At 41.0% G+C, this 19053-nt stretch overlaps 1 protein-coding gene and 1 long non-coding RNA gene across 2 annotated transcripts; both read left to right on the plus strand.

Moving 5' to 3' along the window:
* The first annotated feature begins 85 nt into the window (after positions 1–85).
* Positions 86–5540, plus strand: LOC146692349 (inositol polyphosphate-4-phosphatase type I A-like). The gene is made up of 3 exons (XM_085432476.1): positions 86–1870; positions 1936–2146; positions 3214–5540. The coding sequence occupies exons 1-2, from the start codon at positions 1658–1660 to the stop codon at positions 1987–1989; spliced, it is 267 nt and encodes an 88-aa protein (XP_085288602.1). The 5' UTR covers positions 86–1657; the 3' UTR covers positions 1990–2146; positions 3214–5540.
* Positions 5541–5779: 239 nt separating this feature from the next.
* LOC146692350 (uncharacterized) lies at positions 5780–11333 on the plus strand. Its single transcript, XR_014915176.1, has 4 exons — positions 5780–8618; positions 9338–9437; positions 10535–10579; positions 11138–11333. It is a non-coding gene; the product is annotated as an uncharacterized LOC146692350 (long non-coding RNA).
* The last annotated feature ends 7720 nt before the right edge of the window (positions 11334–19053 follow it).

Consider the following 19053-nt stretch of genomic DNA (forward strand, 5'->3'; position numbering starts at 1 on the left):
TTTCCTGTTGACTAAAAAAAAAAAAAAAGCACCCTCTCACGGTCCTAGGGACCAAAAAATTGTCCCACCTGATCAGTGGGCGAAGCCGCTGCTGCACGCCGGAAATGAGGCTTCATTTCCCGCAGGTCTATCTAAGCAGCCCGCTGTTTTCCAGCCCGGGGTCAAATGTGGAGCAAGGGCGCCACCCGGTGGACAAATAAAAAAATTACAACTGAATTACAAATGAACGCTAAACATCAACGATCCCTTTGACCGTAATTAATTTGCAGTGAAAAATAGCGTTTATAATGGGTTTCAATGGGGCACAAATCGACCACTAAGCACAATAGTGTAAGTTTGTCTGTAGCTTAGCCACTGAAGCTAATTGAAGGAAGTCAGACTTGAATTTTGAAATAAAATCATATCAAACTTTTTTTTTGGAGAATTTGGCTATAGTCCATTCAACACTGTGCAAATGGCATGTAATCAAAATTTGAAAATAGCCACAAATCGACCCAAGATCCTCCAGGGGTTTTAAGTACACGCAATATTTTCACTCTCACATTTTACTCTGTACTGGAAGACTTGTTCATTTTCAAGATTCATTCATCCATCCACTTTCTTCCACTTTATCCGGAGCCGGGTCGCGGGGGCAGCAGCCCAAGCAGAGAAGCCCAGACCTCTCTCTCCCCAGCCACCTCCTCCAGCTTATCCGGGGGAACACCAAGGCGTTCCCAGGCCAGCCGAGAGATATAATCTCTCCAGCGTGTCCTGGGTCTGCCCGGAAAACCTCGCCCAGGAGGTATCCAGGGGGCATCCTTGTCAGTTGCCCGAACCACCTCATCTGGCTCCTTTCGATGTGGAGGAGCAGCAGCTCTTCAAGATTCTCTCAAATAATTTTTCACCATATAAACTAAGGTTTTTTTATTTAGGCGTCATAGTTCTGAAGAGAGATATGTGTTTTTTAATAGGTGGACATTTCTGCCAGCAGGTTGGGGATTAAAAAGGTCGATCATGCTTGGCTAATTTGAGCAACTGTGCCAACTTTACAAAACTATACGTTTTTATACCACAACTCCCCGTTCAGCCTTAAATGCCAGAAGAAGAAGACTAGTCTCCCTAAATCTGACTCTGTTTATTACCGGAATCTGGAAAATACTGTAAGAAAGCTACATAAAGTATCAGCATTGAGTAACAATTTAAATTCACGTCCTCAGCAACAGCATTTAACAGTATTTCCATGTACTTCTTACCTTTGCAATTAACTGCAGGTTAAACGGCCCGGTGACTTGCAGCCACGATTAGGCTCATTGAGAGCAGGCATGTGCATGCAGACAGTGTTTGTTTTTACATCTGGTGGGTAACGTCCCTCCCTATATTTTTGGAACAGTACCTCTGAAGCTTGATTTAGATTTCTGCAGGAAATTTACGTTCTAACTTCAGATGTAACACCTCTTAACACTAAACCGGTCCATCATGCTGTTGTTTCCAGTTACAGCGTATATTTCCTGCTGAAGCATATTTCAGGCATAAGACAGAAACATTACAAAAATATACACCTGCAGGCCACTCTATTGTCTTTATTTGACTAAATGCACTAAATTGCTGCCACAAGCTTTTGAACACATGTACCTAATAAAGTGGCTGGTGAGTGTCCTCAGTCCCAGCTCGGATACAGATGTGTCGGTGTGTCTTTGTTCCCTGCAGTAGTGCCCTCTCCAGCTCAGTCATCATCCACATACCCCAGGACACTGTCCGAGCCAAAGAGATCATCGCCTACGTCAACACGCTGAAGACTCAGGTCAGCTATTACGCAGAGAGGCTGTCTCAAGCTGCCAAAGACCAATCGGCCAGCGGACTGGAGTGGACGCTCGCCAGTCTGGTTGACAAGGTACTAAAAGTGTTTGACGTTACGTGGGGACGCTTCATATTTCATTCATACCCTCTTCCTTTCAGACCCGTCAGCTGGTGGCAGTGTGCGGCTGCAAGCTGCTAGCTTCAGCTATTTAGGCCCTGAACGCAGTACGAGTACATCGCAACCAAAGCTTCTCCTTCCGCTGAGTCTGAACAAGTAGTGCTCCGCAATGACCAGGATACGCTGAGAGCAAAGTACAGCGGTCACAACAGCCAGTCGTCACTGCACGTGGACTGGCACGAAGAGGAGTGGGTGAGTTGATCAGCAGTTATTGGCTGTTTTCTGATTCCAGATTTTTTATTTCTTTAGCATGACAACAGACAAGCTTAGTTTCTTGGCACACATTGTGGATACAGCTTGATATCTTAACTACACTCTGAACTCTGTTTTTCTTTTCTTGTTGCTTCTTCTTCTTCTTGAGTCATCCCTCTCATGTTGATTTCCAGCTCAGGTCACTCCTTACTTTTAAGAAGTTGGAGGATTCGTGAGCAGATTTTTCCTTCACCATATCAGCTGACTTTATTCTATGAGAAAATACTCTTAAATGACTCGTCTTTAAAAAGTGTTCAGTGTTTTATGTCTGGTCTGTGTGTCATCTTTGTCTTTACAATGTTGCAGCAATACTTTAGTAATGATATGATATGATATGATATGATATGATATGATATGATATGATATACCTTTATTAGTCCCACAAGGGGAAATTTAAATGTTGGTTTAGTGTAAGCTCAGCTTTTTAACTAATGTAAGAAGTGTTATGACTGACTCGTTTTTAATACCTAAATCTGGCCTCAGTGCACAAACCTAAATGAATCGGTACATATGAAAGCGCCCAAGTCACGAGCTGTGTTCAAGGACATGGATAAAACAAAAAGGTTCAAATTTTTGCCCAAAAACCCCACAAATCAGTGTCACTGTTTTAAAATCTGCTGCGAGACCGCTCTAAATGTCAGCTTTTTCTTTACGTAAAGACTGAGGTCTGTAACATATCAGCTCGTTTCTTATTTATTAAAGAACATGCCTGACACCAGGCTTTTGAGTTAACGGCTCCATTCGATCTCTGCAAGTATTTTTAAGTATTTTTAGGTTCTTTCCAGCAGGATTTGTGGCTAGTTCTGGAGCTTGACCCTAAAAGATTTCAGTGTGTCGGTGCTTCTGCTTTCCCTGTTGTCCTTCTCTTCCGTCTTTATTTCTGTTTCTGTCAAATTTAAAAACAACTGCACTCTGAAATACACACTCTTTGCAAGATGTTGTCTAAACTAGTGGTTGGAAGGCATATTTGTGTTTGGTCTCTGATGGTTTATTTACACTTTTTGCAGGCCACGCCCACAGACTACAGCGCCATGATGAGCAACAAAGCCAAGAAGTCTATTGACTTCCTTCTGATGCAGGACACCGCCCCGACGATAGCCACGGACGTGTCACTGCAGTACCGCCTCGACATCGTCTTCTGCCAAACGGTCACCTACACATATTTTAATTATTGTATGTCTGAGCTGATGCGTTTATCCTGGAGTGACTCAGAGTGAAGGAGAAGGCCAAGAAGAAGTGTAAATATCATAGAAGCAAGGAGTTCAGAGCTCTACGACTTAGTGTCTTTATGGTATTTATGTGTGTAATGGAGACCAGGGGTTCCATTACCCTTACTTGTATTTTTATTAATTGACTGACTGATTTGTATTTAAAAACCGTAATGAAGAAAAACACACACTGGTTGATTGTGATTCTTTATTAGGCTTTTTGGGTTGTTAATTAAGTGACTCGTTAAAGGTGAAGAGACAGGGGGACTGGCCATCCTACCTGTGTCAGGAAAAGAACCTGTGTTAGAGCTGTTCACATTTAATCATTTGTCTGTAACCTAAATTAGTTGTATATGTAAAAAGAGAAGTGTTAACAGTACTCACTTTGTAAAGAGTAAAAGCAGCTCAATCACCTGCTTATGAGCTCCTGGAGAAAACCAATGTGCCAGGCTAGGGGAGTGTGTTGGAGTGATTTTGTTAAAAGTTGTCATTATTGTGCTTGGACCTTGTCTTGAACTGTATGTTCAGATATTTTCTGTTCCTCCCCCACATGTAGGATGTTGGGGATGTTACTAGCTATAGTTTTCAACTGCAGGCACAATCTATGTAAGATTCTGGTTTCCTTATTTGGTAAGGAGTGTTCACTTCCTGCCCTTTATGGGCTCACCATGTAAATGGTGGACTGTTAGAGAGGTTAAGCCATATACGAGGTTGAGGGGAGATGACCCTTTTATGACTAGAGATGCGGTTAAAACGTTTGTAAGCAGGAAGTCACGTATACAGACACACATACACTCTCTCTCACTCACACACACACACACACACACACACACACACACACACACACACACACACACACACACACACAGTGCCTTAGCTTTTACCACACAACATATGGGGTTTACAATGGGCGGTTGTGTAACTGTTTTCATTCAATAAAAGGCTGCGAGTGGAGGCTGGAGTTGGAGTTGTCTGAGTTTGGGTGTAGAGCTTGCAACTCTGAGAATCCGACCAGGCTTCCCCTGCACAAGTAAAAACCAATCGAACTCTGATTGTCTTACTTTGTTCTGAGTCAGCGAGGGCTGAAACCTAACTGTGGTTAAGGTGTTTTAATGCAGCGGTCCCCAACCGCCGGGCCACGGACCGTCGTTTGGTCGAGAGATGAGGCTCGGGTGTGAAATGTATGGTTTTCAGAGTTTTTATCGTTTTTGATCGTTATTTTGTTATCGTTTTTATCGTTAACTCTGTTTTCCTGGGTCTTTCACGTGTGTTATGAATAAATCTTCTTTTTTTCCGGTATCGGTACTAGTTTTATTTTGTTGTATTTATCTGTGACACCTTAAAGGCCGGTCCGTGAAAATATTGTCGGGCATAAACCGGTCCGTGGCGCAAAAAAGGTTGGGGACTGCTGTTTTAATGTATATAGAAGAGACTGAAGTTTATATGTTATGGAGTTATTTATAGGACTTGTTACAAATCTTCATATGTCTATGATGTGTTATATCAGCCCGTTCTCACTCCCGAGGCGTAACATGTCGACGTTTTGTCACGTCCCGCGGCGTTCCTGAGGAACGTGAAAGGAGACCTTCGGCGTTCTTATGGTACGCGGCGGGCTATGGCTGGAATCCAGTTCAATGACGCTCCCGCGGTAATAGACGTTCCAGCCCTGTATTCCAGCCCTAAACCTAACCTTATCCCTAGCCCTGACCATAACCTTATTCCTGACCTTAACCAGGACTTTAATGATGTTAAATAGCGTGTTTCTAAGCGACTTGAAAAAAAAGAGCAAACGTGTAGATTCAGTCCAGACAGTTCTCATATTTCCTCTTTTTTCCGAGGTCGTCGTTCAGGAACGTGGTGGGTAGCCGAAAATGTAATATGGTGACGATTTGTCACCTAGCGTAAAATGTTACGCTTTGGGAGTGAGAACGTGTTGGTTATATTGTAGTGGTTTTCTTATGGGGAGGGTTTTGTTTCCCTTTGGTTTGCTGACCCCCAGACTTGGTCTATTCCAGATGCTCACCTGAATCAGGTAGAGTATAACAGGAAGCCATTTGCTTTTCAGAAGGGTTGGATTCTTTGCTGTATCACCATGTGTTCTCATTAATAAAGTACATTTTACTCCAGTCTCGTGCTATTTTAGTGGAAGTGACCCATGACCGTCGGCCAAAACTGACAATATGACTATTAAAAGTCTGAGTAATACTGTAATTTTCTGCTGCTCATTCCTGTGCAATATCCCATCTGACCTCCCGTCATATTTCTTTTCAAGATTTTCTTATTTAATCACTAGTGTACATATATTTATAGATACATATATATATATTTAGTCATCTTTTCTCTTTTACCACGTCTCTCTAATATTTTGCTCTTTACTATTTTTCTATTTTTTATTTTATTTTATTATATTTTATTATATTTTCTTCTACTGTACCATGCTGCTGAGTGACTGCTGCTCGTCAAACACATTTCATTGCAATGTTGACCCTGTGCTAACTTGCATATGACAAATAAAACTGAAAACTGATAAAACTGAAAACAGTAAAGGCAAAGGGAACACATCAAGTAAGGATTTCACACTCCCACTCACAACGGCACTTTCAAAGCATAAAGCCAAATGCTTCAAAATTTCATTTTGAAGCATTTTAAAAATGAATGTGTTTGAGTTTCATTGCTCCAAAGCAATGTTTTCATATAAGCAAGATAACAACCAGTTTGCAACCATGTAAGTACAGTCCTCTATTGTGAACAGACGTGTTGGCAATCTGTCTGCGTTTATAAATTAGACAACAGTTATTTGCAGATCTTCATCAATCTGCCTGAGAGTGATTGCAGTCGGTCTGAGTTGGACTGCAACTGTTTTGAGTCAGGTTGCCTCCAAGGAGGCAGTTTATTATTTTCCTTTCCTAGTTGGACAGATGGCTGTTGTTTTGTTTTTACTGTAGTGTGCTGGGCCATTAATGGCTCAGGGGCTGCAGCGTATCCGCGCCAACACCTAAGGCCAACGTGGAGTCACCGGTCAGACTAACATAAAGAAAAAATCTGTTAAATTACACATTTGTATTCATTAAGTCACAGACAATGAAAACAAGCAGAAATCAAGATGTAATATTTTTATAATTTTATTGATGTTAAATTAAAGTTCCAGCTTAGTTATGTTATCAGTGCAAGTCACTTCAATCTGTATAGCACCAAAGGAAACAATGGTGTTTTCAAGGTGCTTCACACTGTAAGGTAACAACTTACAGTATTAAAAAGAAAACCCCAAAAGAACAAACCCCTCTGAGCAAGCACGAGGCGACAGTGGGAAGGAAAAACTCCCTTTTAAGAGGAAGAAACCTTCGACAGAACCAGGCTCAGGGCGGGGTGGCCATCTGCCGCGACCATTCCTGGGGATTTCAAAAATGACTTGATCTGATCTAAATGTAAAACTAGCTCATTTAAAGTGTCCAGTGAGTTTTAGAAAATATTTTGCTGTTGATATCACGACGTCACTATAAAGTGGAAACTTTGTTTCTTCCCTTACACCTCCCAAAAAATGCACGCACCGATGAGAAGCACTTAGATATGCAACTTGGTTCTGTGAATATCTTTCTTTTGAAAGTTTTAACAATATCTTCATCAAGATCTTGGAAGTTTAATTGCCAGAATGTCACCAAAGATGCATGCTTCCATCTTTTACAGAGGGATTTGAAAACCCTCTCGCTGAGTTTCTTGAACTTCTCTGGTGGGATTTTGTCGTATCTGGCCCTGATTTCAGTCCAGATTTTCATGGTAAGCCGGTTGGAGATAGCTTCAGCACTTTCAATGCTGAAGACTGTGCCTGATTTTTTTGAAACCTGGGAAATCAGTCCTTCCACAAAGATTTCCACTGAAAGTCTGCATCTTTCTTTCTTTTCATATGATTCCAGTCTATCAGTAACTGTTACTGCCAACAGGTGTTCTTGGAATACTGAAGTAGTTATGATATTAAATATTGGTTGTTCCATTAAATTCATTGAATCCTCCTCCCCACTCCTCCCCATTTCCAATGATATTAGTGACAATTTATGTAATTTGTCACAAATATCAGTGAAAATCGCATTAGCAATGCAGTCAAAATAATTCTGCACTTTTCGGTCTAAATGCAAATCCATCCCCTTGAATTTGTCCAAGAGTAGATCCAACAAACGTTTTTGGTGAGAATGAGGGCACTTTAAAAGTTTACCAAGCTTTGAAAGCACAGCCTGAATTAATGTCTCTAACCATCTTTCAAAGTCTAAGGTTTTTTCAGGTGGCTCACAGTCTACAGAAGATCTGTGATGCTGTATCTTTTTATATGACTCCGTTTGACTTACGTTTGTTAACGGTGGGATGCTGGCTTCATGTTCAACACAGGATTTCTGCTGCTGGGGATCTGGAATTGGATTGTTTTCTGCTTTTGCAGCACTGTGTTGGTCAGCATTTTGACAGCTTTCTTCTGTGTTAGCTGTTTCTTGGCTGTTAGCATCTATATTCTGTGCTGTATCAAACTCCTGCTCAGCAGAATCGTCCAAAAATTTCACACGTGACAAAACCGTTTTGCCAGTAGTGGTGTGGACAGAACAGTTTTCATGTACAGGGGAGTTCTGGGAAGACCTCAGCGGTGATACTGCTACTGACTGTTCACACAGGTCCATTACGTCCTCTACAAAACCTACAAGCCGCTTAGCGGTGAAGCAATCCGGATAGCCTGAGATAAGCTCTCCCCACTGCTTGATCGAAAAACTACTGAACAAGTTATTCAAGAGGGATACCAAAGCATGTACTGTAGAATTATCCCCATTGGTCTGAACTGTTTCATCATTTGTCATTGTGTTACAGTTCGAGCTTGCCATTTCACTTTTTTGTTTTTTATGTCTAAAATGTTGTTTTGTGTTAAACTCCGTGTTTGAACGTTTAAAGCGCTGCTGTCCCGCTGTGTGAATGCGGTTCAACTGAACAGCCAGGTCTATATATAAGGTCGGTTTAAGGTTTCTTTGTAACGTCACCTGACGTTTCTTTGTAACGTCACCAGTCAAAGGACTGGCCCGCCCCGTCATAACGAAAGGGGCGGGACAAATCTGTTGCTTAGCAACTGAAAAAAAGGCACACCGCGCTGAATGCTACATCCGGCCTGCGACGGTACACCGCCTCCGCACCACCGTTTAAACATGAAGTGTGGATGTTAGAAGATCCCAAATATGGTGAGCTACTGGGAAATTACTCACGTTTTTGTTCTTGAGAGTGAGCGATAATAAGCGACATTTTATTGAGAAATTACAGTAGTCTGTCTACAAAAACTACAAAAATGACCTAAATAAGACAGAAGTACACATTCATTTTTATCGTTTTGTCAACAACAGGGCGCATGAGGTTTGTTCAGTATTTGTTGTGTCTACAAGGCTCAGGCGCCCCCATGAAGTGTCTTATTTGTATAGTTGAAAGCATTATAAAGGAACGCAAAACTAAATTACATATAATTATAATTCTTGGCACTTTCTGGTGTGTGTGAGTTAGTGTTTCTCTTTTATGATTTGTGGGTCCAGCATCAAATTTAGAATCCTTCCCATCACACATGAGGTCTTGAATAATCATCTTATTTTAAAGACCTCGTAGTTTGATAGTTTGCTCTCAGACTGTGGGCTTCCTTGTGGTTTTTAGGATATTTAGAAGTAGAAGGGGATCATCCTTCTGTGGAACCAGCTCCCAGTTTGAATGCAGGAGACGGACACTATCTCTACTTTTAAGATTAAGTTTCAAAGTTACCTTTTTGCCAACGCATATAGCTAGGGCTGAATCAGGTGACCATGAATCCTCCCTTAGTTACCCTGGGACTACCCTGCTGGGGGATTCCCACCATGTGTTTATACACCTCTCTGCATTCAATAATTAGTTCTTGTTCATCTCTGGCTCTCGTCCACAGTGTGTCTTTTGTCCCCTTTTTCGTCTCCTCATCCCCAAAGGGTCGCAGCGGGCTGCCCCTCCCTGACCGTGGTTCTGCCAGAGGGTGCTTCCTGTTAAAAGTGAGTTGTTCCTTCCCACTGTATTGAGGTTTTTTCTTTTTAATTGTAGACTTTCTACCTTACAATCTATACCACCTCGAGGAGACTGTTGTTGTGATTCAGCTCTGCATAAATACAATTAAATCGAATTAAGTGGGTTCAGCTGTTTTGTGAAATAAATGTGAGTGACATGGTAAGTAATAGCCTGCATGTAACTCATGGTAAGAAGAGCAATATCGCCCCCTCCTGGTTCAACCTTTTTTTCTTTGCAGTAATCTTTCCAATAATAATACATATGCACTAACCTCATGCTTGCTGTTAACAATAGCCTAAAGACACAAAATCAAGTTTAGTTTTTTCCTTAAGTTTATGTTTTTTTTTTTATATGGTTGGCATTTATTTTGTTTCTTTTTAATAATTATATTGATTCTATTGATTGTTTGCCAAGCACTGAGGTCTCTGCTTAGACTGTGCTACTGGGATCACTGATTTAAAAATGAGGCAAAAGCACCAAAGTTGTGCTCAAAAATAGTACAGTGAGCTACAAGCTGTTGCTGTAGTAATTCTAACACACTTATTGTTTTTAAATACATACATGTTTAGTTCTTTTAAACCTAATTATATAATTTTTTTTTGCAAAAGTGTCACCTAAACACCCAAATATACGTAATTCCAAACTTACTTTAATTATTACCCATTTGGCTGGTAACATGGACCCAGTCTGATGGATAGTTACTGAACAGATAGTCTTTTCTTTAAAGGCTGCATTCAGAGCAAATCATTGTAAAAACAAGACAAGTCAATAAAAAACAAGTAATAACTATAATACTAAACTACAATAGAGAGAAAATCCAGTAAATATAATTATATTATGTAAAAAATATACAAATATTTACCTCTAATTTAAAAAGACATTACAAGGGTACTAGTTTCATTTTAATCTAAACATAATCTAAATTGACACTAAATCAGTTTAAATATTACAGCTGAAGGTGATTTTAATAAATGTACTGCTGCTTGACTTTGTTTTACTACTGCAGTATAATTTATCATGTACAAAAGCTCCAAATGTTGTTTCTCTGACTTAATGTTCTGATGACGTTTGTGTTACTTTGCAGGAAATAGTCAGGACCCAGATGAACCTGTGCTGGAATTCAGTGTGGGTGAGTAATATGAGCATTTATGAAGGCTGTCCATGACCTGTAATTAAATTTAGCGTCATTAGTGCCACTCATTGCAAGTGACAGTGCACATGCTTTCAGCATGGAGTCTGCTCTTATGGTAGCAAAATAAATTCAGAAAATCTCCATCAAAAAGCAGCTCAGCAGCAGAAATATATATGGTCAGCTGGTTGTGAGTTAATGAGCATGTGAAATCAGTGTGAACATTTTGAAACAACAACTCTCCAACCTCGTAATTGTAAGACTGCCTGTGCAGCCACAGGAGCCTTCAGAGAGTCTTCCTGCTTGTCTCTTGGGTTGATTTGCTCGTGTTTTCTCACCCAGTCAATGACTGTAAAAGGGCTGGACTAATTGGAGGCAGGTGTAATTGATTGCACTGATATGCTAGTCTACTTATAGCCCACATTACAAACACTGCTGTGTTATTTTGTCTCTCAGTGCAGGTATGTAATGTGACAAAACCTCTAATGATCTGATATGTTTGGGATGGATGGGCTGTGAATTATATAGTGAATTGTCTTATTTTGTTGCTCTGTGCAGGCTTTCTACTTACAGGGTGGTGGGTCTCAGAGGACAATTGCTACCCCTGTTGAAGTGAACAACGTGTGGAGTGCAACTGGCTTTGTGGCATAGCTGGCTCTGGCCTTGGACTGTGTGTTTTTACTTTGTACCTAAATGGGACACTGGACTTTTAACTACTATTCATTGTGTTTATAAATAAAATTTTAGAATTTTATTGACTGTCATCTTTTTGCCCACGGTTGGTCAGACCTAGAATCTGTGTTTGTGTGTGTGTGTGTGTGTGTGTGTGTGTGTCATCAGCAGGGTTTTGCATAAAAGAGTGTGAGCAGGTCAAAAGGTCAATTCATTTATTGTAGTTTTATGGCAGCACCCTCTAGTGGCCTTGAAGCAAACAGTCTCCTAACTAAGCCATGGCATCTCTGGTCTCTCCTACTTTTGTATGCTCTGCTGGAGGAGCAGCATTGGATCTAGTGATACTGAGTAAGCTGATTAGGACAGGCCTGGAGAAATGTGGTTTGCATGAAGTATCAGGAAAAAAACAACCTTGTATTGTAAAATAATAATACACGAATAATAAATACTTTTCATGACATTCAGATTTCTGGACTCACGAGTTCATAGAACATTAATGTTACGAAACATTGAGAAGTCTTAAAACTACATTGTATACTTATTATTTATTTACTTTAATCAGATTTGACTGGTATTTTTAAACATTAAGTTTTTGTTCCTTCAACTATTGTATTTAAGCTTATGACTCACTCACAGTATGTTTATATAACTGCCTAAAAAACGGTGAGGATGTGGCCGCAGTGGCTGAGAAGCAACTTTACCGTCCAACTTTTTTTCAACTTTAATTTATATACACTCAAAAATATAAACGCAACACCTTTGTTACTGCTCCCATTCCCCATGGGATGGACGTAGAGACCTAAAATTCATTCCAGATACACAATATAACCATCCCTCCCAAACAGTGGTCACAAATCAGTCCAAATGTGTGGTAGTGGGCACATCTGCTATATTGAGATAATCCACCCCACCTCGCAGGTGTGCCACATCAGGATGCTGATCTGACATCATGAGTAGTGCACAGGTGTACCTCAGACTGCCCACAACAAAAGGCCACCCTGGAATGTGCAGTTTTTTGCGCTATTGGGGGTCTGGGGACCCAGAACCGGTCAGTATCTGGTGTGACCACCATTTGCCTCATGCAGTGCAACACATCGTCGCATGGAGTCTATCAGATTGTCAATTGTGGCCTGTGGAATGTTGGTCCACTCCACTTCAATGGCTGTGCGAGGTTGTTGGATATTCGTGGGAACTGGTACACGCTGTCGTATACGCCGGTCAAGTACATCCCGAACATGCTCAATGGGTGACATGTCCGGTGAGTATGCTGGCCATGCAAGAACTGGGACATTCTCAGCTGCCATCTGCCCTGAACAATGTGAACCATGATTCATCCGTGAAGCGCACACCTCTCCAACGTGCCAGACGCCATCGAATGTGAGCATTTGCCCACACAAGTCTGCTACGGCGACGAGCTGGAGTCAGGTCAAGACCCCGATGAGGACGACGGGCATGCAGTTGAGCGTCCCTGAGACTGTTTCTGACAGTTTGTGCAGAAATTGTTTGGTTGTGCAAACCAATTGTTCCAGCAGCTGTCTGGGTGGCTGGTCTCAGACGATCTTCGAGGTGAACCTGCTGGATGTGGAGGTCCTGGGCTGGTGTGGTTACACGAGGTCTGCGGTTGTGAGGCCGGTTGGATGTGCTGCCATATTCTCTGAAACGCCTGTGGAGACGGCTTATGGTTGAGAAATGAACATTCAATGCACAGGCGACAGATCTGGTTGACATTCCTGCTGTCAGCATGCCAATTGCACGCTCCCTCATTGCTTGTGGCATCTGTGGCATTTTGCTGTGAGACAAAACTGCACATTCCAGGGTGGCCTTTTGTTGTGGGCAGTCTGAGGTACACCTGTGCACTACTCATGATGTCAGATCAGCATCCTGATGTGGCACACCTGTGAGGTGGGATGGATTATCTCAATATAGCAGATGTGCCCACTACCACACATTTGGACTGATTTGTGACCACTGTTTGGGAGGGATGGTTATATTGTGTATCTGGAATGAATTTTAGGTCTCTACGTCCATCCCATGGGGAATAGGAGCAAAAACAAAAGTGTTGCGTTTATATTTTTGTTCAGTGTATGAAGACGTGGATTCTCCTTTTCACATGTTAGCATGTTGTTTGGCCAGCTGTGGCTTACATTACCACAGCTGTGATAAAATTATCAGGAGTACTTCTATGTCTATGAGGGGAAAGCTTTCCTTGTTTACATATAATATAATAATGATACAGATAATGAAAGTCAGACAAAGTGGATCATGTCTTTTACAAAGTGCATAAATAAATCAAGCAGATTTTTTTTCGGTTGTGGTTTCTGAGTTGTGAAATGTCTGCAGCTCCGGAGTGGACTGTATTTGATTTGTCACATTGAAAGAGGGCCAGAAAATTACATAATCAGTGAAGCCAAACACATGTCTCTTTCCTAATATGGGCAATGTCTTTAGTAAAACTCAGCTGTAAGCATGTCTCCAGGCTCTGAATTGAAGGATTTTAGCACACAATGTTATGTGTTTTCAAACTCACAAAATCATATTTTACGTTCTTGAAGCAATAACCACGTGAAACTGAAGTTTAAATACTTTTCTTCCCTACATCCTGTGTGCAAGAGTCAATTATAGCATCATTTGGAGAGTTATATTTCATTTAGCATGTTATCGCATATCTGAAGGGGACCTAAAATAAAGCACAGTTCAGTCAGAGGGTCTCTTATTGATTGAAATCAACTTTTCCTGCTTTTAGGAGATAACTGAAAGTATACATGAAAGTGCCTTATCTTTTATAACCACAGGTTTTTTTTTTATAATGGGTGTTTGTGTAAACTGTGTGTCACAGAAATAAAAGGCTGCTGTGGCGTGATGGTTCTTCGTAGTGGTCTGACACCGAGGGCAGAGGGGCTGCTCTGAGATCCTTCCCTTGCTAGCATGTGAAAAACCGGTTGAGCTGTTCGTCTTGTTTCATTAACGGGAATAAGTCTCTAAAGCAGCGGGGCCTGTGGAAGCGCAGACCCAACACTTTCCAGTAGCATAAGATTTTTTGCCAAGAAGTGCGACAGCAAAGAACTGATTGTCCAAATATAAGTTTCCTTACTTTTTCTATGAAGTTTATATGTTTGTAAAAATAAAGTAAACCATCTGCTCTAAACAGGTTTACATAGACTCAAGATTCCTTTTATCATTTTCTTGAAAATGTGTTTTTGGGGTGTTTTGCAAAACTAACTTTCCTCAGTCACACACTTTTTTCCTTCAGTTAAAAAACTTGTAGATCTGGCATATTGATCGATCACAGGTTTGATAGCTTATCTCTGGACAGTCAGCTTAAAGAAGAATTTGCAAAGTTCATTGTATTTATTTAAGATCATTTTTGACAGCCACAGCTGTGACACATCAATGATTTTTATAAGATATTTATCACAGACTGACAGAACTACGAGAAACACCTTTTAGTTATCGTCCTTTTTAGTCGTCTGAAAAGTTCATATAAAAGCAGAGGTTTCTCTGTTTTAAAGACACAGAACATTTTTAAGACACAATCACACAAGTAGATATTTCAAGAAGACAGTGTAAACAAACATTTAGGGGCTGTGGTTTCACATGTTGCTCCACCTATCATGCGTTAGAGTCACCTTCCAGTAAGTTTCCAGGTCACTTACCCAGTATATGTACTCAGACTGGAACCAGTATGTTTGAGATTCATACAACCAGAAAACTGTCTCCTCTGTTTATTGTGTGAATTCACACTATTGAGATCCTGTTTCTCTTTAAACTTTATTCTACCTTATTCTAGTTGCTCCGACCTTTGCTGGTTAACTACTCCCTCCGTTTTCAGCCGATTTCCACCATTTAAACTTGAATCTGTTCTGCTCCCTGTGCTAATGCCAGCTGTATCTTTTGGTGGTCATACCTTTCATACTTTTTGAGATATTACAGTTTTTGCCCGTTGCTTGAACACTACAAACCCATGCTTAGACTAAAGTAACACAACTTGAAGCTTTTGTTACCATACCTCAAACACATGTACCCCTACCTTAAACAAAAGCGCTGCTTTGCACCCTAGTTGCAATTATGCAACACACTTACTCCTTTATGCAACACACATGGTCCTGCATGCTACACTCTATTTCATACATAAGACACTTCGTTCACAAAATGAAATTTCAGGGTGCCATTTGGAAAACACATGTACCCAAAATACAAAACACATTGGGTAATTGCAACCACTCAAATACACACCTGAAGGCACTTACTTGTAAAACTGAACACCAATTAGCCAACTACAAAAAGCCCTCAGTTTAGCCAATTCAAGAACTTTGCAAGCATGGATGGAGGGAGAGCAAGAGGAGGAGGAGGAGGTCGAGGTCGAGGTCGAAGTCGAAGTCGAAGAGGCCATGCACGGACCCATATTTCTGATGATATAAGAGCAACTTTGGTGGACCATGTCATCAACCATGGCCTGACTATGAGGGAAGCTGGGCAGAGAGTCCACCCACATCTAAGCTGCTTCACAGTGGCATCTGTAATAAGAACATTCCGACTAGAAAACAGGTCTGTCTTCACCTCTCTACCTTCTACTCCACTCAGATGGTTTTTATAGCACTGTTCTACAGTATATACCATTACCATATCAAGTATACAGGGTATTGCAGGGTGCTAAGGCTCCTTTTGCAGCCAAAGTGGTAGTTTCTGTGAAACATAGCATGATTACTTATATTGAAGTACAGTGGATGATACAGTATATACAGTAAAGTACTGTAAGAAAAATAAGCAAAGCGATGACAATATGTGGTTGTATTTCTCTAGACTGACTCGAAGACCTTCTGGGGGAGGACGCCAACGCCTGTTCACACAACAGCAGGAACTTGCCGTTGTGGACCTAGTGAGGGCAGACAATGCCATCCGTCTCCACCAGCTACGAAAGCAAATACTTGCAGACAGGCAAGTGTTCAACAGCATAAACCATGTGAGCATCACCACCATCAGACGCATCTTGGGAAAACACAGCATCACCATGAAGCAGCTCTACAGAGTCCCATTTGAGAGGAACAGTGACAGGGTCAAAGGACTTTGAGCTGAATATGTACGGGTAAGTGTAACTGTCCTTTACATGTACAATACAGTATTGGTGAAATCCAGTAGCAGCTGAATATGTACCATATCAGTACCACATGGATCCATTCTGAGAGCTACACAGGTACCTGTGTGATGGGGTTCTGTATGTGTAGCACTGTAGTACAGTAATATGTTCTCTTGGCCATGGATGGAGTTGCACAGCCTCATGAATTCATTTTCATTGATGAAGCTGGATTCGACCTGTGCAAAACAAGACGACGGGGTCGTAATGTCATTGGTCAAAGGCAATTGTGCACGTCCCAGGGCAGCGCAGGGGAAATGTCACATTGTGTGCCGCCATAAGCCTTTGAGGGCTTCTGCATCATCATGCAAAACTAGGTCCATACAACAGCCAACATATACTCACATTTCTAGATGCTCTCCATAACATAGTTGTACAGAACAGACCAGATCAGCCCAGGTTTGTTTCCATCAGGCTGCTCTGGTCCAGGCCTGGTTCTCCAACCACAACCAACTTGAAGTGGTATACTTGCCCCTTACTCACCATTTTTAAACCCTATACAGGAATTTTTTTCGGCTTGGAGATGGCGTGTATATGACCGCCAACCACATGCCCGCATGCCTCTTCTGCAGGCAATGGAACAGGCCTGCGGCGACATTCAGGTGACAGCAATCCATGGATGGTTTCGACATGCAAGAGGATATTTTCCCCGGTGCCTAGCGAGAGAAGACATTGCTTGCGATGTCGATGAGGTCCTGTGGCCAGACCCCAACAGACGGCGGGATCCATGAGCCCACGTATGCACAATTGTCATGATTTTTTGTGTTTACAGTATGGTGTTTTTTCTATTACTGTATTATGGTGTTTTTTGTTTTTTTTGCTTTCTCTGAATTCATGGTAAATGGCCTGCATTTGTATAGCGCTTTACTCAGTCCCTAAAGACCCCAAAGTGCTTTACACTACATTCAGTCATTCACCCATTCTCATGGTACTGCAATGTACAATACTGAGTAGGCCTATTTGTTGTTTTGGTTGTTTGAAAATGTGTCTCCTGAAAATATGCCTTCTGAATAAACAATGAAAGACTGCAGTGTTTTATATAAAGTAGACTATTGTGCTCCCCCTGATCTGTAAGTGTTTGCATATGATGCAAGTATGTGTCATTTTGTCAACAGTTACATTTTGACAAAGGAATGTTAGGTTTTGACAGCAGAGTTTAGGTTTTGAGAGTTTCAATTTGGCACAGATGTGAATGGTATATTTCCCAGTGTTGTGTCGTGTGTACCCAGAGGTTGCCCTTTGTTACAAATTAAAGTCTACAAATCAATGACATCACACTGGCCTATGTTTATTCAGTCTATGATTACATGTCAGTGAGATCTTGGAGCTGCCAGCATGCAAAGCTGCAGCTTTAGAATTTAGGCTCTAATCCTTTTTTCCACCATTTTTTTTATTTTTCTTCTTCCTTTGTTTCTCAGACATGTATGTTTTTTTTTTTTTCCTCCCATCATTTCCTCTTATTGTCCCTTTACATACTCTTTTCCTCGCTCCAGTCTACTGCCAGAGTTTCAGTATTTTATTCACTTAATAGCAGGACAGAATACCACGTGACTGTGGCCTTGTGTTATACCCTCTCTGCTGCAGTGATGCTGCAGACAAACACAAACATCGTGATCAGACATTTAAGAAAAGCCTCTTACAGATGAAGGTCTGTGTCTCTTGACCTAAACACATCAAGTTAAATCTAATTTATGTTCATCAGTGCCCCTCACACTGTAACTTAAAGTAATACATTTGTTATTGGTTAATTACAGAAGCACGTTTGTACGGTGGCTGGGAAGTGCAAAGCGCAACAAATTAAACGGCAACAAATTAAAAATCCACAACAAATTAAAAAACGGCAACAAATTAAAAATCCACAACAAATTAAACAACTGCAACAAATTAAAAAACGGCAACAAATTAAAAATCCACAACAAATTAAAAAAACGCAACAAATTAAAAATCCACAACAAATTAAAAAACCGCAACAAATTAAAAAACCGCAACAAATTAAAAATCCACAACAAATTAAAAAACCGCAACAAATTAAAAATCCACAAATTAAAAAACCGCAACAAATTAAAAATCCACAAATTAAAAAACCGCAACAAATTAAAAAACCACAACAAATTAAAAATCCACAACAAATTAAAAAACCGCAACAAATTAAAAATCCACAACAAATTAAAAAACCGCAACAAATTAAAAATCCTTGACGGAAAGGGATTGTCTGAAATACCGGAAGTGGAGAGTGATGTCACGAGAGGGGGCGTGGCCAGGATTTTTGGTTGAGGCGCCATGTTTCTGGGCCGAACAAAGCGCTAGCGAAAGAGGAGCGAAAGTACACGGATAACACCAGCTATGGTTCGTACTTGCTGTGCAGTCGGTTGTAAAGTTAGATCGCACGACCGGCAAGGGAATAAGGTTGAAAATGGTTTATCTTTTCATTCTTTCCCCACCTGGAAGCAACATGAGGCAGCTCATGTATCGGATGTTACCAAAAGAAGGCGTCTAGTCTGGATAGCAGCTGTGAGACCAGCTGATATCCAGTTCTCTTCCTTCTCCAAATATCTGTTGGTGTGCTCCAGACATTTTCATTCCGGTAAGTTATAGATATGTTCATATCACTCTTTATCGGTCTTTTAAGTCTGACATCACTAGCCATGTCTTGGCTCAAACTCCCAAGAGC

The sequence above is a fragment of the Copadichromis virginalis genome, linkage group LG15 (assembly GCF_057382275.1).
Source record: "Copadichromis virginalis isolate Kocher_CV1m ecotype Utaka linkage group LG15, C_Virginalis_male_GT1.1, whole genome shotgun sequence".
Taxonomy (NCBI): domain Eukaryota; kingdom Metazoa; phylum Chordata; class Actinopteri; order Cichliformes; family Cichlidae; genus Copadichromis; species Copadichromis virginalis.